Below are 27,968 nucleotides of genomic sequence, written 5' to 3'. Positions count from 1 at the left end.
AAAATTTTATTTTAATTTGACAATTAAAATTTTTTTTTAGAAAAAAATTATTTTTTTATAACAATTTTTTTTTAACTTACTTTATTTTAATTTACAAACATTATATTAATCTAAAAAATTGTATTTTAATTCAAAAAAAAATGTTTGTTATTTATATTCTAATTATGTATACATATATATTTTTTATTTACGTAAATCAGCAGAAAATTATACGAAAATTAAGCGGAGGATATAAACATATTTTATTTCTTTTATTATTTATTGCACAGAAACTTCGATCTGTTTTCCTGAATGCCTTTGATAGCAATAAATGACTTTTATGAATGACAGAAAGAATGCAACAAATACACGAGGGAGCAATGAACCAATTGCAACCACTGCCACAAAATTCACAAAATCATCTGCAGCAGGGAAAGCAATCAATGCATACATACATACATCCATACATACGGGATTATTAGGGCAGAGCTCAAGCAAAGGGTAACCTAAATAAATGCACGTCAAGCAATCATTTTTGGATATGAAATGAAATTGCGGTTTGTTCAACGAAATGTGAAATTTAGCTAAAGTAAGGCTTACGTAACCAAAAACTTAAGGTCTCTCTAAGCGATACTCATCCCTATTTATTATTAACGGCCGATTATGACTGTATAGCTGCGGAAATTTCAAAAGAAAAAACATAAATTGTCAGATACTATATAGACCATTATATGTAGAGAAAGGAGACAAGGTGATTGATAGAACTGCAAAACAATGACTAATTAAGAAGTAAAACCCTTACCGGATTTTTAGCGGTTTAAATCTTAAATTATGGCCATAAAAACAATATCCAATTTACCCTAGCACAGGTCGCAAGTACTCGTAAGCCTTCACTTTTTCAAAAAATTGTCTGTCCATGTTGGAGTTGAGATCTGTGCTACCTGCTCAGTGGCTCGTGCAAGTGATGTGTTACTCTTTTACTACTAAATTCCTTATAGTAAAAACAAATTAAGAAAATAGTGGAGTTTTCATATTCTAGCGTTACCACAAATAATTTTTAAAGAATGTATATGACATTTTTACCCGGTAATGAGTACCGCCTGATTAAAAAACAACAAGTTTAGACAAAATGAGAATAATGAGTGATGATATTTTTGGAGATATTTGCCATTGAAGCCAATCCTCGAGCATTCAAAAACCTCGTAAGTATGAATTTTGAAATGTTTCTAAGAACACGATTTGAGTTCTTGGAATGGCGAAATTAACTGGAGAAACTACCATAAGAAAGAAAATTGTTTAAGTGGTAAAAATTCAGTAAAAAAAAGTCATGTTTTCCGCGCCGAATTCACGGGGCAGGTGTGATGGAGTCTACGAAGATTGGTCGCAGAAACGCCAAGAGTCAGTGGATCATATTCCGATCATGTGTGATGACTGCGCAATGTGCAATGGCCTGTGAGAATGCCCGTGAGCATTCTAAGTTTATCCTTTGTGAAGGTTAAGAGTTTCCTAAACCTCTTTTGATTATAACCCCCCAAATAAGGATTGCGACTGGTGTAGCCCCATACTTTGATGCCAGCCAACCTCCCTTAGCCGTCATTAGTCTGTCTAGCCAATGCGTCCGCTTTCGCTTCGTTTCTCTATGTTCAGGGACACAAATGAGTCGGTTGTGATTGTGCGTTTCCAACAAATTCAGTTTCTTGATACACTAAGGACCAGTGAGGAGCATTGTTTGCATAAGTAGAAGTTTATATTTCTGTATTTAAGAGATTTTTAAAATTCTATACATTTGCAACTATTTTTTGACCTTCTCCGGATATTTCAGGGAAGAATGCATAACAGAAGTGTTTCTTTCCCTGTTAGATATTACAAAAACAATCTCCGCCCTTCAAAGCGATCCGCCCTAAATTGCATATATGTACATATATACACATGTACACACATACATATTCACTTTTAATATGCCACATGTAAACTTACAGACACACAAACGCACATTACTCTTTCCCTGAGAATAAAAACGTAAAATGTAACGCGACTGCGTGTGGCGCATTGAACTGAACCAGCATCATCAACAACAACAACAATTTTCAGCAAATACAAACAGGGGAGAAAAGGGCACAACAACAAAACAAAGAAAATGTACAAAAACAATGAGAAAAATCTACAACGAAATGCAAGCACAACAGATGCAGATGCAGAAGCAGCAGCAGCGGCGTGGAGGCGCAACACGTCAACAATGTTTATATACAAACAACATACCTTAGTACGGCAAGCAGCATGTAAATCCATACATATGTGTGCATACAGAGTATAGCAACAATAAAACAAAAGCAAATACAACAATAAAGCATTGCAATGCGATGGTGTTGCTGATATTGTGCCAACGGCGGTGCTAATGTTTTGACGTTGATGAGGCTGATAATGTTGCCGATGTCAGTGAATGGATTTCTTTATTGTTTTTGCATTTACCAGCACCGTGTGAATGCTGGTGGTCGGGACGGATGGAGTGCACACATTTCGGAAGATTTTCATGCTAAACAAGAAAATTATAAACTTCAAAGAAAAATGTTGAATGTTGATTCAATAAAAATTGAAAATACCAAAAACAATTTAACTGCAAATCAAATGCAATCAATTACAATCAGCAAGTACACATACATAGTTGAGGAGCAGCAACATAGTTGCAAATGCATATATATGGTAAGTATGTTCGTTCTCAATTCGACATAAAATGTTGCTGATGCATATTTCCATTAAAAAAAATCAAAAAAAAAAAATTATAATTTTTAAGCTTCAATTAACAACAAAAAGTTATGGAGTAGTTTGTATGTGCAATCAGCAACTATTAGCAATGAAAGGAGGACTTTGCAATTCAGTGCAGCTAAAATGTTAATAAATCTAAGCTCGCTTAGGCTTACAATCGCTTTTGAGTTTCACAATTGCATACTAATCAAGTCATTACCGATGTTTAGCCATTTAGCTGTCAAATAATGTTTTAAGTTTGTGATGACAGCTAGCGATTTAATTCTAACTGGCCTACCTTGACTTGAAGAATACGAGTGAAGACTTTGATATTTAATAAAAAGAATTTTGCATTTTCACATAAATTTAGTGCACATTTTTTTTTTTACCTACTTACTAGACATTTACACATTGCAACATTCTTGGGTTGATTATGCAAATGCGAAAACGGAAACTTTTAGAATCTAAACATTGGCATTAAATTGTCATACATTCTCACATGCAATAGAACAGGCATTCTCTCATAAGCAATAAAATATTTAACTTTAAACACCTCTAAATACACTCTTATTGAGCCAGAAAATGTGCGCGAAATACAACTCTTGAATTTGTCCTAGGATGTCTAAGAATTAATCGCATCATTCATTGAATGGAAAAAAATATGCAAAGTATGAGCTGCCTTACAATTTCTTCCATGTCTACCTCCCTTTATATACTTATCTGCATCTGCGCATACTTCAGTAAAAGGTTCTTCAGTGTAGCGCTCGGTCATCTTTGAAATATTTTTTACTACTAAGAACGAAACTTGGCCAGTCTTATAAGCGAGTCACAATTCGGGGTATGGAGACCAAATAATTACACTGCAAGATTCCCAACAGTGTGCCGTGAAAACAATGAAGGTGCGGAAAAAAGCTTAGCACGAGTTTACACGTGACCGCTCACCAACACTTGGCCACGAAAACACGACTTAATTTGTGACGGGTCAGCAAAGTGATAAGATAGATTTAATACAGAGGTATCTTGTGAGTAGAGTTGCCACCCATTTATAAAGGTTTATTTTATATTAGTATATTTATGAAACGGGTTGCCATCTATTTTTAATATACAAAAAATTCATTGATTCAATTCAGAAATACTTTTCAAATTATTGTTTAAAATATTGGCACATGACGATAGATGTTAATAGCGAGTATATTTTCGAACAGGGTTACCCACCATTTTTAATGAAAAAAAATTGCATTACTTCAATTCAGAAATATTTCTAAAATTATTGCTTAAAATAATAGCACATGACGATAGATGCTTATAACGCAGTATATTTTTGAACCGGGTTGCCATCTATTTTTAATATAAAAAAGTCATTAATTCAATTCAGAAATATTTTTCAAATTATTTTTTAATTATATTTTTGAACAGGGTTGCCGTCGATTTTAAATTAAAAATTTCATTACTTCAATTCAAAAATAGTTTTCAAATTAGTGCTTTAAATTATAGCACATGACGATAGACGTTAATAACGCAGTATATTTTTGAACAGGGTTGCCAACCATTTTTAATGAAAAACAATATTCAAAATAATATCGCAGAATATTTTTGAACCAGGCTACCATCTATTAAAAAAAATTTCATTAATTCAATTGAATTCAATTTGAAATGTATCATACTATATATTTCAAAAGTGGCTTCGGTCGAAAAGAATTTAAAACAAAATTATTTTCGGAAAAAGGTTAGCCCCCTAATTGAAAAGGCTTAGAGAGATAAGTTCAAGTTTTTATTGCATTTAACTTCGCACAGACTAAACCACGTATGTATTTTCGTTGCCAAAAGTTGCATAGCATTTGGAAATGTACCTTACAAATCTAATTCAAAAACCCTTTTAAAAATAATTTAGCATTCTGAAATATTTTACCGAGACTTGGCAAGGCTACCACAGGTTTGACTATCTAACTAAATTAAATGAAGTTAAATATACAACGAAGACACTGCGCACAAGATCAATTATTTCAATTCAGTTCCATTTTCATGCAACATTCACTGATTTTTCTAAAATTTTAAAATTATAGCAAATATTCGGTCAACTGAACGGTAAATATAACAGCCACTTAATCACCGCATCATCACGATCTAAGTGCGGCAAGTGTGTGGCATGATGTGGTTTGGCGTGCTGCGACACGAATAATAGCCAAAGAAAAAATACGTGATGAAAACTCTCACCATATTCAAATCATGAAGTGAAACAACAAAATTGCGGCAAGCAAAGTCGGGTAGCTGATTGGATGTTTTGCTCGGCTGGCTGGCTCACTTCTAGGCCGATTTGTGCCGACTTGGGAAACAGCTTCCATGCAGCGTGAAGTTCTTTCTCGCTCATGCAGAGCTTTGCTTACATACACAGATATTTTCGTCTTGCCACAAAAACAATAATCAATACCATTCTTCTACTTACTACCGTCGTTCTCCGTAGATAATAAGCCAAAGAAAAACCAACAGTGTTCATTCATACGCCAGTTACAGCCATAGGAAGGCGATCAGAAGTGGTGAGACTGGCAGTGAAAACAATAAAGGTTTTGCCGCAATAAAATTGGACGGTGAGTTTACAAACAGCTTGCACTTAATTTGAGACGACCGACCACCTCGATGGTCCAGTGTTCGATTGCAAGCGCCGCTTGCTAGTGGAGGCTATTGTTTTCCGCCGGATGGGCGCCCCCAACGTTTTCCGCATTTGCTCACCGTCCTAAGCGTCTCATTCCAGCACATCAACAATAAATCGTAAACGTGCAACGTGTAGCATACAGCAAACGCTTAAGACCTCAATGCAGCAATACTGAATGGCATGGAAATTCAAACCACCATCTGTGTTTGCCAGCTGTGTCTGTACGGCTATAAAAATCTTGTAGAATAGTAAAATAAGAGCTGCCGCTGCTTTATGCTCTGTTTTTGTAGCATTTTTAAGCTGTGAATTATTCACGCATCCATTGCTGACCTGATGTGGGCGGGTAATGGTGTTTGTGCAATACCACCACAAACTGTGCCACAATAATCTGTAGGCCATCACTATTTTTTTATGAATTTTTTTTTTGGTGGTATACTTTCTTCAATATAACGCTTAGCTTTTTGGTTGAACTCAATTTTCAGCTTCTTGCTTCTGCAATTGGAAAATAGCGAAAAAATGTTTCCAGCTATAATTGTAGAAGGTGAAATTCCAGTTAATAGTTCGTTACAATTTCGGATTTGCTTGACCGCTTTTAGAAGTTCTGGTGCTGTTGGGTTGAGTACTAAAATGAAAAACTGTAAAATGCTCATATGAACTATCGAACACAAATACGTATACAAGGCGGCGCAAAATTAGTCATCTACTTATGTATTTGAAGAAATGTTTTAATAAATAAAAATAAATAAATTTTGAGTGACCTTTGCGCGCCTTTGCTTGACTGTTTGTGGCTGATTAGGTCAAAAGTTTGAAATTTGATTGACGTACGACGCCATTTACAAAATTCCCAAATCTTCCGATAGGGTGATTAATTTTGCACTACCTTGTATAGGTATTTATGTTGGTATGCACGCAAAAGGTTTCCTCGTCACGTATTTTTGCTTCCTCTGTTTAGTTACATATTTAAATACAATCCCAACCCATATTTAACACTCATTGAGAAATGTTTTTTTAGTGCCGAAAACTTTCAATAAAAAATTATTAAAACGAAAATTTATTAACTGAATATATTGATAAGCCTTAAATGTCGAGTCTTAATCGACTTGCTGTTTTGCCTGCGCTCCTAGTATTTATAATTTATTCGAATCTTCCCCAAACGACAATGCTCTTTTGCATTTAGTGCCAGTAATAATTAGTGGCAAAAGTTTTCAGATTTGATGATCTGTCAAATAATTCCAAAAAATTTGTTCAAATTTTCTCTATTTGACGAATGCACGACATTTTTTTATGGAGTAAATGCTAAACACCTTCAGAAAAAAAATTTCAGAAATCAATGCAATTTTGGAGCCACCTTAAACTTGCACTTTATTATACTAAAATTTAATGGATGAAAAACTCGTACGCAAAATTTATATTTATATTCCGATTAAAAAGTGTTGATGAAAATTTGTCGAATTTTTATAAATTTTGTAGAAAATTTTAAACTTTGATTTATATGAAATTTGTTGCAGAGTGAGTTTTTTTCATAAAAAATTTTTATTTATCTGCAGTAAAAAAAATTAAAAAAAAAGATAAGAAATGTAGCCAAACTGGTCAAACTATCGCAATTATAATATTTTTCCTTTGGCTGTATTGGTTTGCGAGGATCATATTCAGCGCCATTTTGGAAGTAACACTATTTTTATTACAAAAAATTTCCTTATGCTATTTTAAGTATACCAAAAAGTTACAATATTCTTCATCAAATTTTTTCATTTAAAAAAAACTCAAAAATTGCTAACAATTCACAGACCAGCGGACTCCCTTAAAATGTACCGAATGTAGGAGTAATGAACGGGGAGGGATGCTGCCGAATATTAGTACCAAAAAATAAAAATACTATGGAATAAATTGACGCTAATCAAGGTTGATTGATTGATGGGCATAAATGATTATTTAATTTTTAGTTTCATAAGCCATTCGGCGGCAGAATTGTGCGCGCTCATTTCACACCTTACACTCTTCCAACCAGTCGTTGTTCACACGGCAACAAAGTAACATTAGCAGTGGTTGCGCAAATTTTTTCATATATCATTAACACAATCTCAGTTTTGTCGTAAACAAACCGCTCGTTATGTCAGCAAATAAACTGATTCGTTCAAAATTGCTGAGAGCCGGTAACGGTATAATGGTAGTCACACCTTTTGAATTCTCTCGACCGGGATCTGAGAAACCTTATGTAATGACAACACGTTGTCAGCGTCAGAGTCAGACTACAGGCAACAAACAAGGCATATTTCGCTTAAAAAATTGTTTAAATCAAAGTTAATCAACAAAATATGCTGTGGCGCGAACACTGATAATGAAAGAAAATAAGTAATTGAGGAGACTTGGGAGAAAAAAATACATGGACCAATAAAGGAAACAAATGAGTAGTGAGTAAAACCCATTGACGAGATAAATGTTCCAAAACAAAGAGAGGACTTAGTGAGATTTATAATGTTCCACGCGCATGGAACCGGGTAGAGGGCAGAAGAGATTGTTAGAGACAAAGATAATCAACGTAAGAAGCGAAGAAAGACCCAGACTACGGTGGAAAGGCGAAGTAGCAGAGGACCTTTCAACAATGAGAGTCAGGAACTGGGAGGAGACAGTATGTGAACGCCAATAAGAGCGAAAAGTCGTCTTGCAGGCCAAAGGTCACAAGGAGCTTGTAGCACCACAAATGATAGTATTCTGTTAAGGCTTAGAAATTTAAATGATAGACAATCAGGAAGATTTGTGTTGTAAATTTGTGAAATAGTAATTTAAAATGCGAGAGAGTGCAAAGATCCTCATTAAGTCAAGCTTTTGTAACCATTTTCGCGAATGGCTGAAAACTTTTTGGCCGGATAGGAAATGATAGAAAGTAGTGTCATCGCAGCGTCTTCTAGGCTGCAATTTTAGTAACCATGGCGGCTGTGAATCAGATGGGAGTCTAGTCTTTAGGCGGATGTGTCTACACCTTTAATTCTTAACCTCCCAATTTCTGTCCAGAAATTATTAAACAGAACAGATCTGGAGTCCCATTTTTTTAAGGACATAGAGGGACATACATATGGGTTGGTGCATGACTAAAATTCGGAAGTGCACGGGTCCAATCTCCGTGCATGAAACACCAAAACCCATAAAAAACTCCTCATAAAAACCCATTTTTCGTTCAGAGTCGGCTTAAAACTGTAGATCCCTCTATTTGTGGAACAGCAAAACCCCGAAAAGGGTGTAAGCGCCAAATATAATATATATAGAGATAAAGATGTAAAGATAATAAAATAAATAAACAATAAAAATAAATGTGTATAAAAAAATAAATAAAATTTAGTAAAAATAAATATTAATTTAATTTGGTAATATGGAATACATAATTTAATATGAAAAAGAAATAAAAATAAAAAAATGTAATAAAAAATAAATATCTAAATTAAAAAGAAAATTAATAAAAAAATACACAACATTAAAAGAAAAAAATTTAATTTATAAAAAAATGTTAATTCATAAAAACAAGTTATAAAAAACAATTAAATTTAGTAAAACAAATAATAAAATTTAGTACCACGCACAATAAAATTTAATTAAAAAATTAAAAAAAAAAATTTTTTAAAAATAGAGCTTAAAATAAAAAACTGAATTTTAATTTTAAAAACAAATAAAATTTAATAAAAAAAAAATCTAAACAAATTTTATAACGAAAAAATATATACATCACATTTCATAAAAAGTATAAATAAAATTTAATAAAAATAAATAAAATCTAATTAAAAAAAAAAAATAAATCTATATATATAAATGTGAAAATCTGTCCCTATATTCGCTTAAAACTTGCGAACGGGCTCACCTATCCAAACCAAATTTTTAGGCTTTGTTTGGACTATTCAGTAGATGGTTTGTGTTTTAAAATTTTAAGAATCGGATACCAGGGTCTCGAGAAATAGGCCAAAACGTGAACCCGGGTAACCCTAGGATGTGTTTGTACAATATGGGTAGCAAATGGAAGCTGTTGATGATTCTATAGTATAGAGCATTTTTGATGCCGCTCCGTGGCTAGGGTCTCGAGATATCGCCCAAAATGTGGACCCCGATAACTTAAGGATGTGTTCGTACAATATGGGTAGCAAATGGGAGCTGTTGATGATTTCTATAGTATAGAGTATTTTTCATACCGTTCCGTGACTAGGGTCTCGAGATATAATCCAAAACGTGGAACCGGGTAACCCTAGGATGTGTTTGTACAATATGGGTAGCAAATGGAAGCTGCTGATGATTCTATAGTATAGAGTATTTTTAATGCCGCTCCGTAACTAGGGTCTCGAGATATCGCCCAAAATGTGGACCCCGATAACTTAAGGATGTGTTCGTACAATATGGGTAGCAAATGGAAGCTGTTGATGATTTCTATAGTATAGAGTATTTTTCATACCGTTCCGTGACTAGGGTCTCGAGATATAATCCAAAACGTGGACCCGGGTAACCCTAGGATGTGTTTGTACAATATGGGTAGCAAATGGAAGCTGCTGATGATTCTATAGTATAGAGTATTTTTAATGCCCCTCCGTAACTAGGGTCTCGAGATATAGACCAAAACGTGGACCTGGATAACCCTAGGATGTGTTTGAACCGGTACCTTACCTGTATATAGGTGACCACCACAATCAAATTTTAAAAAAGTACAGAAAAGGCTATTGTGACATCTTTAGAAAGTATGTTGAATGAAAAAAATCAACTAATTCAACTGTTTAAACATTTTACGAGTTCTATAAAGAAAACTTAATATGAAAAATTTCTTGCGATATAAAACAAACATTTTATGTATGGTGGTGCGAAGCCCACTGGGTGATGCTAGTAATTTAATATAAAAAAATAATTAAGTAAAAAATACAAGAAATTTAATAAAAAAAAATTTAAAATAAAAAAAATAAACTTTGTGAAAAAAACAATAATATTTAATTAAAAAAAATAAAATTTAACCACAAAACATAGTAAAAAAATACAACTTACTAAACAAAATTTAATAAAATCTAATAAAACAAAATAATATTAAAATAACAAAAACATATGTATATGAATCAAATTTCATTGGAAAATATAAATCAAATTTAATAAAAAAGCAAAACGAATAAATGGTCAAAACTTGTCAATAAGTCCCTGTGATATACAATAGTTATTAAACGCACACATAAGGTCACCATGGCTTGCCAGCCAACCTAAATCAAGTAGTGATTTGTGGGGTACTGGAGGCCCGTAGGTGTTCTACAGAACCACTGGATGGTTCAAGAAGGATCTCTTAAACTAAATACTTCTACCTACAAACCTACCTACCTACCTAAAGAGCAAAAGAGAATGCGGAAAACCCAAATTAGCCTCACCCAAGGTTGTCGATGCCAACTCTATGGATTTTCAATTCAATTTCCAATGATATTTAGCAGCGTTAATTTTACTTAAATTTTTGTTTTGTTTGTTGAAAATAGCTAAATTGGGAAAAACTATAATTTTCTCTTCTTCAAATTCACGCATAATTGAAACTATTGTAAGCAAATTTTTAAAGATTTATCCCTCCACGGTTTCACTATTTCAATGCAACTCTTTTGAAACAAAACCATTTCTTGGCTGGCTGCCCATACTCTGTACGAAGTTAGTTAACTAGCTTAATGTAATTAAAATTAACAAAAACATAGTACATACATAAATACATACATATCTACTACTAAGTATAAATTGTGAAACGACTTTCTTTATTTCTTTCTTTTTTTACAATTCATTGCTATTCGATTGGATAATTTTCACTTTTACCAGTCGACAACTGCAACGGAATGAGTGCATTGTTGTCTGATTGTGGAGTGTGGCGGTTGGGAATTAATTCAAGCGCAACATGCTGTATGCGCCTAGCCACATACGCGCACAAGCACATACACACATGCACGCCAGTATACGAGGTGTGGCTATTCTGCAACGCGATTGACGCGGCTATAGAAGAAGAACGTAAGAGCAAAACACCAGCGATGGGCAGCTGTTTAGGGGGGATCTTCACTCTCGATTGCAGTAACTCTCGCTTCTATAAACAAATCAGTTTGTTTGTAACGTCGTTATAAAGTTAACGTATACCTAAGAGTACCTGAAATTCTCAGGTGTAAGCAAAGGTGATATGTTTTAAATGGGGCTGGATCGGTCATGTATTGCGGAGGTAAAGAGGCGATATAATAAGAGCCGCAATTAACTAGAACCGTGAGGAGGAGGAGGAACAAGTGAGGAGGACTAGAGGACACCTGGAGATGACTACTTTATTTTGAAACCCATGCCATGCGCCTTAGCTGGAATGAAGTTAAGGGATTGGCACAAAACAGACGCTAATGGAAGACCTTCGTTGTGACCCTATTATCTAACTTGGAACTCTAGGAATTGATGATGGTGAGCATATTCTTCACCTTCACTGGGCTTCTCAAGTTCTAACATTACTACTTTCGATTTATTGCTGAACACCGTGAAGGATTTAGAAAAAAATGTTTCGAATCGTGAAACAATGATTTGTTCTCCACAAAACCTTAAATATGTATTTCACCGCCTCATTCACTATTGCTTGTCAAGACGTTTCTAGTCCATTCTCTGTCACGAAGCTTCTAGCAAATACAGTTGCTCATTCGAGTATTGGACCTTCGCTCCCAGGGCAGTCGCTTCTACGCACTGTCGCTTCCGGTATGACCCAGATTGAAATTGAAGTTTGAAAAAGTCGTGCCAGGAAGCACCGAGTGATTAGATAACTCCTAAAACACTCAGGCTGAAAAGGCCATTGGATTTAAAACTCTGTAAAGTAAAAGTGGAAAGTGAAAGCGCAGATAGTCAACGAAGAAAAGAGAGAACAGAAGATAGGATAGAACTGAGTGCCACTATGCCTGGACCTGTCAAATCTGAAAATATCCTCCAGTTTGATCTCCAGTTTGATTCCAATGGTCGGCATATGCTGACCCTATGGTTTGTGTCTTGTCATAATACCGGCCATCAACCGAACGTATTTTCTTTCAAGTTTTAAAAGAATGTTCGACAGTTTTCTGTTCGGGCTTGTCACAAAACACTTTGCCGTTCTGCAGCGTTCTAAACCGGACCATCGGATGTAAATTGCAAATATAATCGCTGATCCAATTCATGATTCCTGTAGAACTGATTCCGATTATTGGCTCTGATCCCTGTCGGGTAACCGCTAATTCACAGTTGGCAATTCCATTCCCTTGAACACCGCTGGAACCCGTCTTGCAACAGAATTGAGCTTCTTCCTACATTCTTGAACAATCTTCGAGGTTTCCTTTACGTTCTCCAGAGCCTTTAGTGCCGCCTGGCTGTCAATAAAGACTCCGATCTGTTTCGGACTACAATCTGTTCCCAAATTTATATCTAGCCTAATATGTCGCCAAGGATGGCCACTCCAGCAGCATTCCCCGTAATTCTATGGGGAATTTTTATAATGCTACAACCAAGCCTGTAAGTACTAGACCTTCAGGCTTCAGCGGGGAATCTATGTAGTAATATACGACTTCTATCTGTTGCCTGAGATGAAACCTTAGTTGCGAGAAACAAGATTTTGGTCCGTTGAAGCTTTAAAAGAGAAAAGTATCGTGAAGCAGCAGACAGAAGGCATCCAGCATTATTTCTACGATGAGAGGCTCGCATGGAGGGTGTAGGTTTAGCGGATTGAAGATGATAATACTCGTAGCAGTAAATGTCTATGTCTAAAAAAGAATACATTTCCTTACAGCATCAGTCGCATTACTTTATAGGCACACCGGGTATACCTTCATATTTAAAATGCAGACTAAACACACACACACACACACATAGCTAAATACATATGAGTATGCATGTGTAGCGTTGGGCAGGGAGCTGATCACTAATCGGTGCAACAATGAAGATGGATGGATCTTGCAACACAACCGTCATTGTGTTGTTAATTTGATGTGACGGATTTGTTGAGAAATGCATCAGCAATAAATAACAGACAACAAGCATCTTTTGCAAAACATTAATTCATTTTTATTTTAGCATCAACGCTGTTTTTTTTGCTTATGTCGAAACGAAAGTGCTGGCGAGGAGGAGGTGACTGCATTTCTATGAATTTTCACAGACTGAAGGCCATAAATAACTGTTGCTATTGCATTATTATTTTGCAATTGCATTTTTTTTCTCAACACTTAATTAATTTGAAAAAATCTGCTACTTTCCGCTCGACTGGTAATGTGAACGTACTCTGCTGTAGAGTAGACGTCCAAATAGGGGACTGTGAGCGCCGTGATAAACAAATTCTTGTATTTGCGAGTAGCAGCTTTTTTCGCCTTGTAAATTTACACTCACCTTAAACACTTCGGAGAAGAATCCCGAGCCAATTTTCTCCTTGACAAAATCATCGACCGAGTAAAGTGCTGACACTGCAGTTCTGAGTGCTTTGCACGAAGGTCCCGTCACTAGACGATCTGACGAAATGGTACGTGCAACTGGTGGTGGCGCCGCATGATTGTTGCCAACATTGCCCGCGTTAGCACTACTACCACTACAACTATTACTAATGTTGTTGTTATTGTTGTTGGCGCAACCATTTGTCGTGGCAAAGGGCGTGTCAGCAGTGCCACTGTAACTACCGTTAGTTACTGCCGCCGTTAGATTTGGAGTTGCACCCGCGTAAGCAACTTTCATGCCGCCATATGCAGTTGCTGTTGTTGTTATTGTTGACGTTGTTGCACACTTTGTTGCAAATGTCTTAGACGCCATTACCGAGGAGGCATCAACTTGATCGACGCCACTCGCACCGCAACCAACGCCACCACCAATACCGATTCCAATGTACGCTGTATTCATTGAAGCTGTCGCTATCGTTGACGACGGTGGACCAGGGCCACTATGTTGATTTGGATTCATCGCTATCAGCTGTGCTGAATGTTTAACAACGCGTAGGAACTAAAACGCATCACCGGCCGACACTTTGTTGCAAACAAAAAACTTTTGGTACGCGCACACTCGTCGTCGTCGTCGTGCCTCGTTGTTGTTCTGTGCTTTGTTGGAGGGCAGGGAAAAAAATGGCGCACGCACACTCGCACTGATTATGAACGCACAGGACGACGTTGCCGAAACGCGCAAAAGCGTCAATTATTAATCGCTACTTTGACACGCACTAATTTAATAAACCAGAAAAATTTTGATTTACTTCAACGGAAATTTCAAACAAAAATGAACACATACAAAAAAGACAAACCGATTTTTCTTTTCTAATTAATATCGATTTTCGAATATAAATGATGGATACAGGGCCGTGCTTTATTGGAAAACTCGTATTTCAATTGTAGAATTTGTTGCTGGGTTTTGGGTAGCACTTTTTTTGAAACTTTATTGTTTTTTGTTTTGTGGTTGTTTTGCTCACAAAAACTCTCTTTGCATGCAAACGTGTATAGGTGACACCTTTTTCTTGCACTATAACGGAAGTTTAATTTCTTCTATGTTCAATGGATTGCAGCCGTTATTTATTTATTTGCTCGGTTTTTTCGCATACGGATTACAAAAACAGCAATCAAGTAGCAAATCTATTGTTTGGAAACGGAAACGGAACCGGTGGAAGCACACAATTGGTTGAGAGTTGGCTTGGAAATCTGCAAGGAAAAGAAAAATAAGATTAAAATTTATTAAAAGTCAGTTAAAGGAAGCCATACAATGAAGAAAAATAAGTAAATGAAATAATTTATAATTTGCTGGCGGTAGCAGAGGAAAAGGAAAGGTCAGCTGGAAAAGGACTTGGCTTCACATAGTGTGTCCAACTAGTGTCGATTATAAAAAGAAAGAAACGACTGGCGTGCTTCTTTAAACTCGACCAAAACAGCTAAGCGGTTACGGCGCCGATCAAGTAGAAGAAAGAGTTTGAAATAAAATCTGAACAAAATTATTTGAAGTTTTAGTAAACTCCAACGATGAAGACTTGTCGCAAATATCAGATCAAAAAAGTCCCAATGTACCAGGGCGGTTCAATAAGTACCCGTGTTTGATAACAGAGGGCGTTCCTGAGGGATAGATTCCTGATAGATTTCTTTGGATTTGGCAGCTATTCGAGTAAGACGCGTTTTGTGATTTTCGCTAATATGGAAGAAGAGCAGCATCGTTCGGTAATTCGCTTTTTGTTTTTGGATGTGAAAAAATTAGAGGAGATAAAAGCAAAGTTGGATGCTGTCTATGGGGACGTTTCGCCATCTATGATCACAGTTGGATATTGGTTCAACGAATTTAAACGTTGGCGAACATTCGTTTTTGATGAGGAGCGACCAGGACGTCCGACAGACGTGGTTACCGAGGAAATCATTCAAAAAGTCCACGACATGATTCTCGCTGATCGACGAACAAAAGTGCGCGAAGTAACACAGGCCATAGGTGTATCGAACGGAATGACAATTAATATTTTTCATGATAAGTTGGCGATCAAAAAATTGCCCGATGGGTGCCGCGATTGCTCACGGTGGCCAACAAGCGGATGCGGCTGTGATCTTCGAAGCACTGTCTGGAGCCATTTAAGCGAGATTCGAAGGAATTTTTGCGTCGAGTTGTCACCGTTGATGAAACCTGGTTTCATCATTACACACCAGAAACTAAGCAACAATCAAAGCAATGGATTTCTCCCGTGAATCTGCTGCAAAGCAGGCGAAGACAGTCTCATCGGCCAGAAAGGTCGTGGCGTCGATTTTTTGGCATGCGAACGGCGTCATCCTCATACATTTTTTAGAAAAAGGAAGAACGACCACTGGACAATACTACAGTGCGTTATTGGACAAATACTATTTTTTGGGGAGTATACCTTTCTAAAACTAGACTATATTGAGGAATAAAAAATAAAAAAAATTGAACCAAATGGTGTCTTTATTTCTAACACGGGTTCTTATTCAACCCCTATTCTCACTATCACATTTGCGAATTTTACATTTAAAGCCAAGCACATCGTAAAGAGGTAATAGCAGTAGAGCAAAAATAACAATAGCAATGCATTTGGTTTTTGACTTTGGTCTCGAAAATACCAAAATCTAAAATCGAAAATGTTCAGTCTAGAAATCGATAAAAAAACGAGGTAGTAGATTCACTTCATTTTCTTAAGGATACAGAGACTCTTGAAGTTTCGTATTCTGTTCATTAAAGGGTAATGATACAAAGTGCATCAGGTAGTTATGACAGTCGTTTTCAGTGCGGAGACTTGACCGTTGAACAGTAATTTATTTTTCCTTTTTGCTTTGATCAAGCCTTACATTAGAATGAAACCCTTTAAAAATGCTCCTTTTCCAGTCATGTCCTTTTTAAAAAAAAGTTAAGCTATTTATACAGGGTGCGCCATTTTTTATGTATAACTTTGAAAAAAAAAAAAACAACTGATTTGTATAACTGAGGTATTTTTATTTGGTTATTTACAATTTATTCATCACAATTTATTTATCACAAACTACGATCTTTTTCCTGCGTTTGTCGTCACCCTGTCAATCATTTCGGGTTTTATAGCGTCGATTTCGGCACGAACGTTTGCCTTAAGCTGATCAATAGTCTGCGGCTTGTTGACGTAAACCTTACTTTTCAGATAACCGCACAAAACGAAGTCCGCGGGGGTTAAGTCAGTGGATCTGCGGGACCAGCCGATGTCACCTCTTGTTGGCACTAGACGACCCGGGAATTTTCGTTGCAGAAATTCAATTGTTGCATTCGCAGTGTGGCATGGCGCACCGTCTTGTTGAAACCAGTACCGTCTAAGCCTTCCTCACGCATTTGCGGCAGACATAACAAGCCAACATCCATCGATATCGGTTTCCATCGACCGTTTCGTTTTCTCGGTAATATGGTCCAATGATGGTTTTGGGGCAAATGCCGGCCCAAATAGTTACATTCCGGTCATGCAATGGCGTTTCATGGATCTCGTGTGGATTCTCAGTTCCCCAAATGCGGTTATTTTACTTATTCACGCTGCCAGAGAGGTTAAAATGTGTCTCGTAGTCATTAAAATTTGCTTCCAAAAATTGGGTTCAGTTTCAACCATTCGAGCGAATGTTTGGCCGTATTCCAAGCGACGTTAATGGTCTATCGGCAATATTCTTTGTGTCAATTGCACTTTATGCGGAAACATATTTAAATCATCCTTTAAAATGCGCCGCATTGTGGTTTCACTGACGCCAAAATGCTGCCAAAATGTTCCTGGGCAACGCCCTCCCCCACTGCTTCAACAAGCTCATTGGAACGTCTTGGCCGTTGATGAACGGCATGTTGACGATTTCCTAAAAAATTCAGCACCAAACGACGAATAGTATTGTTAAACCTGCCTGTGCCTGTTTGCCGCGATACTTTTTGCGATATGCGCGTTGAGGCAGAACAATAGAACGACTATTTTCGATGCATAGCGTCACTATTTTAGCGCGTTGTTTCGGTGTAAAGCGATCCATGGTTGAAATTGTACTGATGACGTATTGATTGACGTATCGAAAACATGTATGTTGAAGTCCATCGGTTGGTAAATGTCAAAGCTATTCAGCGTTTACATACCGACATAAAAGATGGCGCACCCTGTCAGCGCACCCAAGAAGCCTTTCCAATTTAAATTCATTACAAAATTTCAATTTTCAAATTACAAATTTGAATTTAAATAATACGTTTCGTAATTCAATTTCGTGCTGACATCCGAATGTTTGCGGCGAAAGGAAAGAAAAAAAAAAAACAAATCAGGTGGCCTCGTTTTTGCCCCATTTTCGAAACAAATTTTTGATAAGTGAAAATAAGGGAACTTCAAATGTGCGTGCATTGTAATAGCTGACAAACTTTGTACTACTACGACAGGGCGAATCCTTTAAAGGTAACGTACTATAAGAAGGTAACATACCAAGGCAATCAACATGAAATGAAGATTCATTTTTGTGACATTACAAGTCTAAGAAACCTTTACAAAACTGTAATTCGTTAATAGGTAAATTAAACTAAATATATATATACATATATATCTAAGCAAATCGAAGAAAAAATCCCATATCAAAGCGCTAAGTTAACTTTACCCATTTTACATAAAAAATCCGCCTATTTCTCTAACATTTAGTCCCTCAATTTTGCACATAATTTCGATGTATAAATGGTGTCATCTTCTAATTGCAGAAACACTATTCTACCTAACTGTAAGTGCAAACATTTTGGATGCTACATAATGACCTATTTCTGAAACACCCACAAAAAAGTAAATTTCGTGCTTTTTCTTTTAACGAAAAAAACTTGTTCACAATTATTATTTTAGTTTGTGAAAGAGTAGGTATTAGAGCATAAGAGCCATCCTGCGTAAAAGTTTCTTTATAGAAATCACATGCATAAACTTAAGTCTAAAACGAGCGTTTGGTCCAAAATGGGTTAAAAATTTCATACAAATAGTTAGAACAGTTAATTTGTCGCGCTTCTACTATTTTTAACACAGGTGTATATACATATGTGTATGTGGAGAGATAGTAAATAAAAACTAGGACTAGTGAGATAAGAAAGTAATAAATAATGAAAAGTTTCCACAAAATTTGTCCATGAAACTTAATTCAACAACTCCTTCAATTTCATTGACACACAATAAATACTCCACATAAACACCAATTATATCATTGACTAACAAAGTAAATATTTGCACATTAACTAGCAAATAAACACACTAATTAAACGACTATACCACTTAATGACTTCGCAAACACTTTGAGCACACTGAAAGGTAGAGTGAGAGAGAGAGATAGGGATGATCAGCCCGGCGTTCTGTACCACGTGACCGTACGATCCGTCACGGTTATTATTATTTTATGTGTGAATGGATTAGTAACTCAAAATAAATCCAAACGCATGACCAAAGCTAATTTAATAATCCTAAGCGCCAAAACACGAGCTCAGACTTGCAAAATTTTAGAGGTCATGATGTGGTGCGGAGTGCTGATTATGGGCAAATATTAAAATGCCGTCTTTGACTGAAATTCAAAAGTTTGCTTTTTAGCGTAGCTGTATACATATATATGAATGGGTATTGTATTTAGTTATATCATTAACGCATTAGTACTTTAAACAGAATGATAAAATGTCAATCATAACAAAAAAAGTAAACACTCGTCAATCAGCCAAAAATTTCAATTTCAAAGTGATTTTCTTATCAGTTAAGTGTGACAGTATAAGCAAACAGACGTATTGCTCGATTGGCTGATTGAATGGTGGCTGAGAGAACTCGCCACCAGTGGTGTGGCACGATAATATATAATATATATGCACATTGTACATGCATATGTATGTATCCCCGGGCACGTCGTAAAACAGCAGGTGACTGTCACGCGCTAGCTGTGCGATGAAATTGTTTCGTGTTTACTGGAATTTTTTGTAATAAATTTTTTTAATGAAGAAGTGAATCGAATTTCATATCGTTTTAGTTAACTCAGTTTAAACTGTCTACAAACCTATTGATTAATCAACGGTGAGCCGCTAATGAACAACGAGATTAATAATTGTTTTTAATTAATAATAATAAAAACTTGAAAAATGAAAAACCAAACAACAAAAATAGATAAAATGAAGTATAAAAACAAATAAAAAAATTTAAGTAATTAAAAAAAAAAAATAATTAAAAAAATACAAACCAAAATAAAATAAACAAAAACAAACAAAAAAATTAAAAAGTAAAACATACATTAATAAAAATAAAAATATAAAAAATATTTAAAATACATACATAAAAAAATATAAAATAAATAATAAAAAAATAAAATAAATAATAAAAAAATAAAATAAATAATAAAAAAATAAAATAAATAATAAAAAAATATAGGTGGGGAAATCATATAACATAATGAGCTCTAGGGCAACACAACGGACCCAACTTGCGGTCTATGTGGCACTCCGATGCGGGGTCACCCTTAAACCAACCAACCATAAAAAAAAATAATAAAAAAATAGAAAAACAGAAATTAAAAAAAATAATAAAAAAATAGAAAAACATAAATTAAAAAAAATAAGTACCAAAATAAAACATAATATATAAAAACACAATAAGCAAAAGTGTTTAAATATAAATAAAAAAATAAATGGGAACAAAACAAAACAAAAAAAGCAATAAAAAATACGAAAAAAAAACAATAAAAGAATATAAAAAAAAAACAAAAATAAAGGCATATACCGAAAATTGTTTAAGTGTAAAAAATTTCAATAAATAGAAAATAAATAAAACTATAAACTAAAAAAGTATTAAATATAAAAAAATTAATAGAAATAAAAAGAAATATAAAAACTTAATATTGTATTAAAAAAAATCGTTTAAATATAAAAAATAAAAATAAATGGAATCAAAAATAAAAGCGCATACCAAAAATTATTTAAATGTAAAAAAGGTAAAATAAATATTAAAAAAAAATTAAAATATATAAAAACAGGTTTATATAAATATAAAAAGTAAAACAAAAAGTGGGAACAGAAATAAAAACATATACCAAAAATTTTATATATGAAAAAAAAAGTTCTAAATATAAAACACAAAAATTGAATTGAAAAAATAGAAACATTTATATATTTTTATGTTTATTAGTTATAAAAATAAATATAAATTAAAATTTAAATAAAAAAATAAATAATAAAATAAAATACAAAAATAATAATTAAAAAATTATAAATGCATATAATTATAGATATAAAAATATAAATAAATATTTGAATATTTAAAAATATTTATAATAAATATAAAAAAAAATTAAAAATAAATAAACAAAAAAAATTAAGAAGACTATTAAAATGTAACCGAAGAAAAAAGCACACAAAAAAAGGAACTTAGTTCAATATACCCACTAATGACTGATTAAATGCTTCGATTTTTTTTGCTGATATGCCAAAAAGTTGTGATTGTAATATGTATGACGTCCGTTTCTTCAATGCCAATAAGGCGACAATCAATAATCTGCAATCAAAAGAGCGCTGAAAACTGCGTGCCCCTTGGGTCAAAATACGCAAAACTGTTCTATTTAAAAAATATTTTATTACTACCAAATTTTATAACCCAATATTGTTACCATATCTTCTTCTTCTTCTTGATTGGCACGATAACCGCTTAAGTGATTTTGTTACCATTTCTAGTGATTGGTATTCTGGCGCAATTGTAACGCTGTCAATACCATGACACACACCTAAAGGTGTAAATGAAACGGTTTTTTTATTTATCAGAACCTACTTAGAGCCGAATTGTTGATGTTCTATATTTTTTGGGAACTGTTGATGCCACATGAAGCTTTCATCAGATTAAAACCGGCGTCAGAAAATTACTACCAAATCTTTCGTTCAGTTATGTGTTGTACTCGTACACTTCGACAATGTCGTCGGCATGCATGGCATTTGACCTTAGTGATTTGAGAACACAAGCCGGTTGTTGTTTTTGAAGTAGACAGACATTCCTTTTACATTTACGAGAAATGCTGATGGAGTGACAGTCCTTGGCAGGTAACGTAAAATCCGACTGTCGTGGGAACGAAAACAAGTTGGTGTAACACTCCATTGGTATCTGTCCAGCAAACTCCTGGAGGAAGGAAAACATATTTGCCAAGAATTTCTTGAGAGTTTCTAATATTTGCAAGCTCTAAGTTCGTGTAAAACTGTAAGGTACTGTGGACTTATAAGTGAAAACTTTCGTCACTCCATTGAATTTTCAGAAGTTGCTCTCGAGGGTCTGGTTGGATTTTAAACCTGTTTTCTCCACTTTTGATTTTTACGTTTCTTATAAACTGGTGGGCAGAATTTAATGAAAACTAAGCGACCGAACTTGTTTTTCTATTTGAACGAAATAAATTTAAAGAAAAAATTAATTTAAATTAATTTAATTTTTTTTTAGTTGTATGGCAAGTTTTAGGTTTTCTCTAAAAAACTAATTTTTGAAAACATTTACAATTTCAATCGATCTTTTAGGTAGAGGTTTTCTTTACATTTGCAGAATTTCAATCGATCTTTTTTGTCGGGGTTTTCTTAGTTCACATAGAATATTAAAATTTCTGTTTCAGACAATTCGCCCATTCGGTTAGATTTGAGAGGCGCCATTAAAAGCGGTTACAAAGGCAGTATATTATATTAATATTTTTGGCTACTATTTTTTTATGTGGTTTAATATAATAGATCTAAAAATATCCCAAAAAAACACACTAGATTTAGTTTTCTTTTTTTTTTTTTTTTGTTAAATTTCTCAACCAATTAATTTGAAGGTCAAACGAAATTTCTTCGATAAATAATGTAAATAAAAGTGAATTCGCGTATAAACTTAACTCACGCACCTTTGCATGCTTTTGACTGACGTTTATTTATTCTTATCACTTGAATTGTTATATTTTTTTTTCTTACTATTAAGCGTACCACAGCCGCGCTGCGGTCACAAGGTAATGCAAAAATAACACGAAAACCAAAATGTACTTACTTTTTGATTAAAGCGATTATTTGAACAACAAAAAACACAGCAAAAAAAAAAAGTATAGTTAAGCGAAAAGTGGCACTGTTAGTCGACGACAAGTGCCTTGGCTCACGAGTGCGAACATAGTAAAAGTAGATAGATAAGTAAACAAATACCTGCGAGTATGTAGCTACTTTATAGTCATATCAGCCATATCGAGCCAACAATAACAAGTGCAATAATCAACAAAGCCCAACCGAAGCGCGGCAAGGTGTTCAGGTGGGAAATTATAAATGTATCGCTCTCATATTTATGACAGTCACAAAGTTCCAAAAGCGTTGATGAGTTTATGTAAAATTTATCTCTACTTTTGTATTAAGTACTCGTATGTATTTCGGTGGGTATGTGAGTGTGTGATAAGAAAGTAAATTTATTCGCGTACAATTATATAATAAAGCAATTGCAATGGATAAGTGAGAGGGTGAAAGAGATGGAGAGCATTGCGTTCAGCAGGTGGTATAGTTTGTAACAAACTTGCGAACAGTGACTTAAAAAATGTACATGTGCGATTACTTGACTTCACTAAGGTTCGAAAGTTTCACAAATCGAGTGCAACACTTTTTTTGATCAAATTTATGATTTTATGAATTGGCGTTTAAAGTCCTGATTAGGATTTTCTGGGCTTTTATGCAACAAAAGGGAAAGTTAACTAATAAATGTTACGTGCAGCAAATCTTTACAAACTTTAAAAGGCTGCTTCTGGGTCGGAAGATTTACAAATAGAAGCACAGAGCTACATTTAGTATGCTGAGGGAACCAAACCCCAAACTGGGTGATGCATTTAAGTATTTCTAACACCCGTCACCTCGCAGCAGCCAATGAATGAAATTTGAAAATTTCTAGGCACTAACAGCAACACTTCTTCCACAAGGTTTATTTTACTATACATAGAACTTAAGCGTAAACCGAATGGGAAATTAAATACAGTAGGTTCTGTTTTTATGCGGTTTTGAAATAGTGCGGTTTTTTTTTTTTAATTACAAAATGCATGTCGACCTATCGGGAATTGTACATGTAAACAAGATTCTAAGCCAGCTAAGCAAAAACTCATCACAGATTACATCAGAAATGCTAACCCTACAAGTATGGAACCGCCTGCATAACTATCTAGATCAGACGTGTACATTTCCTCAAGTGACGAAAGTGATTTTACGCCAAATCCTAAACGAACGCGCAACATGTGGGTATTGTCTGATTTTATTTCTGACTTCAATTTATTTTTCGATTCTGACGTTTCTTAAATAAGATATAATTTTCAAAAATACAATATTTGTTTATGCGATTTTATTTAATTATTTCAGATTCATGTGGTCTATGGTACGTATCTATAGTTATAATATGGGACTAGTGCCCTTTTTTATGCGATTTTATTACATTATTTCAGATTTATGCGGTTTTAGCACTTTTGAAACGTATCTATAGTTTTACTATAGAACTAGTAGCTTTTTTTATGCTGTTTCTTGCCGAACGTATCTACCGCATAAAAACAGAACCACTGTAATACTCTTCATGAATTTATTGAGAGAAGACAAGAGAATCGCATTTTTATCATAAGCAAAATTTCGTTTCTTGTTTTGAGAATGGATTCCGAGCAAAGTAAAAAAAACAAAATACAAAGAACACCAAAGCCACTTAATCCTGAGAGCCGGAGATAAAAGTTGTACATGCAAAAGCTGCAAAGACTTCATCCAAATAAAAAAAATCCACTTTTGTCATATATTTCCTTATTACATTCGTAATGCAATCATGAGTGGTAAATTTTATTAAAACAAAATAAAGCCATCAGAAATTATTTAAATAAAAATACGAACGTCATTTGAAAAGTCCGTGCAAAGTTAGAGAGATGGGATTACTGGCGCATATCGAGGTTATGTTGAGTTAGTAGCATCGCCTGGAGAAACACACACGAATTCTCAGCCAGGATCGGCCCATTTCTTTGTGTTTGGCATTCGTTTGAATCGAGGAAGTCGATTTGATCTGCAAAAAAGTACCCGAGTAATGAGCTTCAATCTAATTTTATCGTTTAAAAAAATTGCCCGTCATCTGCCAATGCGAATATTTGAAAATTTCCATATCATAATCAGCGACCGCAAAAGCCTTTGTTATATTATATAAAAATTGGATTATTTTGTTCGGCACAAGTATTTCCTACTTTTTAGTGATTTGGATATCCAGTAAAATTTTTGTTTTTTATTTTAATCAGTAAGGTTTCCAGATCAAAGACCATTAATTATTTCAAATGTAAATATCAAAAAAAAACAAAAACATCAGGGAATTATTTTATATTTTGATTAAGAAAAATTATATAAAAAATTATGTATTCAAGTTGAAATCGGATGAAACACGAGAGCGCAAAACGAATTCAGAAAATAAAAATTGTTTAAATGTTTAAATTAAATAAAAATAATAAAATAAATAGAAAAATAAAATAAATAAAAAAATAAAATAAATAAAAAATAAAATAAAATAAATAAAATAAATAAAAAAATAAATAAATAAAAGAATAAATACAAATAAATAAATACCAAAATTAAATAAATAAAAAAATTAAATTTATAAAAAAATAAAAAAGGTTGGCCAATTTGCTGTGGTAATAAACAACCTTGTGCGAGCAACTTCGGCTGCCCCGTCAACGGGTACTCGGCAGCAAAATTATACCTGGTCGAAGGATGATAGATTTACAAGGTTTGACCAAAAACTATGCAGAAATACAAAATTGGGAGGGCAACTTCGGCTGCCACGTCACTTGGGATTCGCCAGCCGAATTCTGCACGATCATTTCACACGCATTGACATACTCGTCCAACCAGTCGTTGTTCAAACAGCACCGAAGTAACATGAGTGGAAGCTGTGATTTTTCGTAAACAAACCACTGTACTGACCCCGGTTACTTATAAATAAATAATCAACTGACTCCTTAAAATTCACTGAGCGCTGGTTAACGGTCTGATCTTGGCCACGCCTTCTGAATTCGTTTCATCATGGCTCCTTGTCCACTAATGGAAGAGGGCCCATTCAGTCAAGCACAGTGGCACATAAAACAAAGAAAAGTTCCGGCCGAGAACTATCACCTCAGTAGAAACCCCCAAAAGTGCTTTTTTTTTGCTATTCCAACAAAAACAACACATTAAAAAACCTGCTTCAAAAAAAATCATGAGTGAGTTGTAGTTTAGCACACTAAAGTAATAAGTAGAAATAGGAACACCCTGTATACATAAATAAGAACTCAAGAATGTGGAAATATGTACATATATTTATGGTCGTAGCAGTAAAAGGAAAAGGAAATTATAACATGTCATAGTTGGTTTGCTAAATTATTTCATGATAAGATTAATAAATTATCAGCAGGTGAACAAGGCAACAAAATAAGCTGTGAACAACGTTGAACGACTGTATATCACATGCGAATATGGTATTGTAGGAATAAAAATAATTATTGTATAAAAAATAGTACATAAACATGAGAGCGGTTTTTTTACAATTTTTCTCGAAAATAAGATTACATAGTAATTTATTTACTGTATATGTACATCCCTACTAATATTATAAATGTGAATGTAAGTTTGTTTGTTACGCTTTCACGGCAAAACTACTTAACGGATTATTATGAAACTTTGTACACATATTTTTGGAGGTGTTAGAAGTAACATAGGATACTTCTTATTAAAAAAAAAATTATTTTTTTTGAATGATAAAAAAATTGTTTGTCAAAAAATCTCAAAATTTCAGCTGTTTGAAATTTTTCTATTGTATATTTATTGTTTTTTTATTAAACAGTTTTATTTAGCTTGCCCAGTTTATTTATTTGTTTGTTTGGGTCAAATTTAGTAATTGGAATTTTACCCTTTTCTTGATGATCTGATATTTGGTATTCTTCTGTTATTTTTATATTTTTATATAAAATATATAAAATTTTGATTTTTTAGGTTTGGTGTCATTTTTGTGGTTAGATGTCACTTGATTATTTTAAATCTTACCACTGATTTTAATTCTTACTCTGTTCTTCTTTAAAAATGCGTCGGAAACGGAAATCTGATCTATCTAGATAGGATTTTATCTCCTCCTAAGACCACGCTGACTGCCTTTTTTCACCTTTGTCAGAATGATACTTTTGCAAGGACATTATTGTACTCTGAGGTTCCCCGTTATTATACATGGAACACCTCAAAAAAAGAGTGGCATCGTCGTGTTCAAGGTACACCTGTTGAAAATCAACCTGGGGTTAAAGCATCGGATGCCCTTGGTCGTGTCCATACTGTACATGTTACAAATTTCGAATGCTTTTGTCTGCGTATGTTATTGCATCATGTTAGAGGTCCAACTAGCTTTACAGAACTTAAAATTGTCAATGGTCAGGAATGTCAAACATACAGAGAAGCATGTGAATCTCGGCGATTGTTAGAAAATGATAATCATTAGGACGAAACTATGGAGGAAGCGGTACAATGTCGATCACCAGATAAAATCAGGGAACTTTACGCTACGCTTTTATCTTCTTGCGGTCTTTCTAATCCTCAAACTCTTTGGGATAAGTACAAAGAATAGATACATGGCCGAAGATATTTTACATCAACTGCAGCGAGTACATACAGATATGACTTTCAATGAAGATATCTACAACAAAACGCTAATTATAATCGAAAATAAGGTTTTTACAATGGTTGGAAAAAAATTAAATGATTTTGGAATGCGAAGCCCTCGACGAAACAATACAGATGACTTTAATAATGAAATTGCTCGAGAGCTAGATTATGATTTTATAGCACTGCAACGTCAAGTAACAGAATTAGTCCCTCAATTAATTCCAGAGCAAAATCATGTTTTCCACCAAGTTTTACGTAAAATAGACTCCGGCAATGGTGGACTCTTCTTTCTCGACGCACCAGGAGGAACCGGAAAGACGTTCTTGCTTAACCTATTATTAATGTCCGTCAGAAAAGACAAACAAATAGCAGTTGCTGTAGCTTCTTCGGGTATTGCCGCGACGCTATTAAACGGCGGCCGTACAGCACATTCTGTTTTAAAATTACCATTAAATCTGGCACAGGAAGATCTGTAATTTCAGTAAAAATAGTTCGCGAGGTAGGATGCTGCGAGAATATAAGCTTTTAGTGTGGGATGAAA

At 34.4% G+C, this 27,968-nt stretch overlaps 1 protein-coding gene across 1 annotated transcript in view; it reads right to left on the bottom strand.

Annotated features, from left to right (window-relative positions):
- The window catches only part of LOC129241739 (ras guanine nucleotide exchange factor L-like), a 106,560-nt gene that overhangs the window by 48,385 nt on the left and 30,207 nt on the right, over positions 1–27,968 (bottom strand). The window contains exon 2 of the mRNA XM_054878235.1: positions 13,721–15,006. Coding sequence (XP_054734210.1) covers positions 13,721–14,281 — 561 coding nt within the window. The 5' untranslated portion in view covers positions 14,282–15,006. The remainder of the gene's footprint in view (positions 1–13,720; positions 15,007–27,968) is intronic.

This window comes from Anastrepha obliqua, chromosome 1 (assembly GCF_027943255.1).
Source record: "Anastrepha obliqua isolate idAnaObli1 chromosome 1, idAnaObli1_1.0, whole genome shotgun sequence".
NCBI classification, from domain to species: domain Eukaryota; kingdom Metazoa; phylum Arthropoda; class Insecta; order Diptera; family Tephritidae; genus Anastrepha; species Anastrepha obliqua.
Note: the sequence above shows the minus strand (reverse complement) of the source record. Positions and strands in the feature narration are given on the sequence as shown.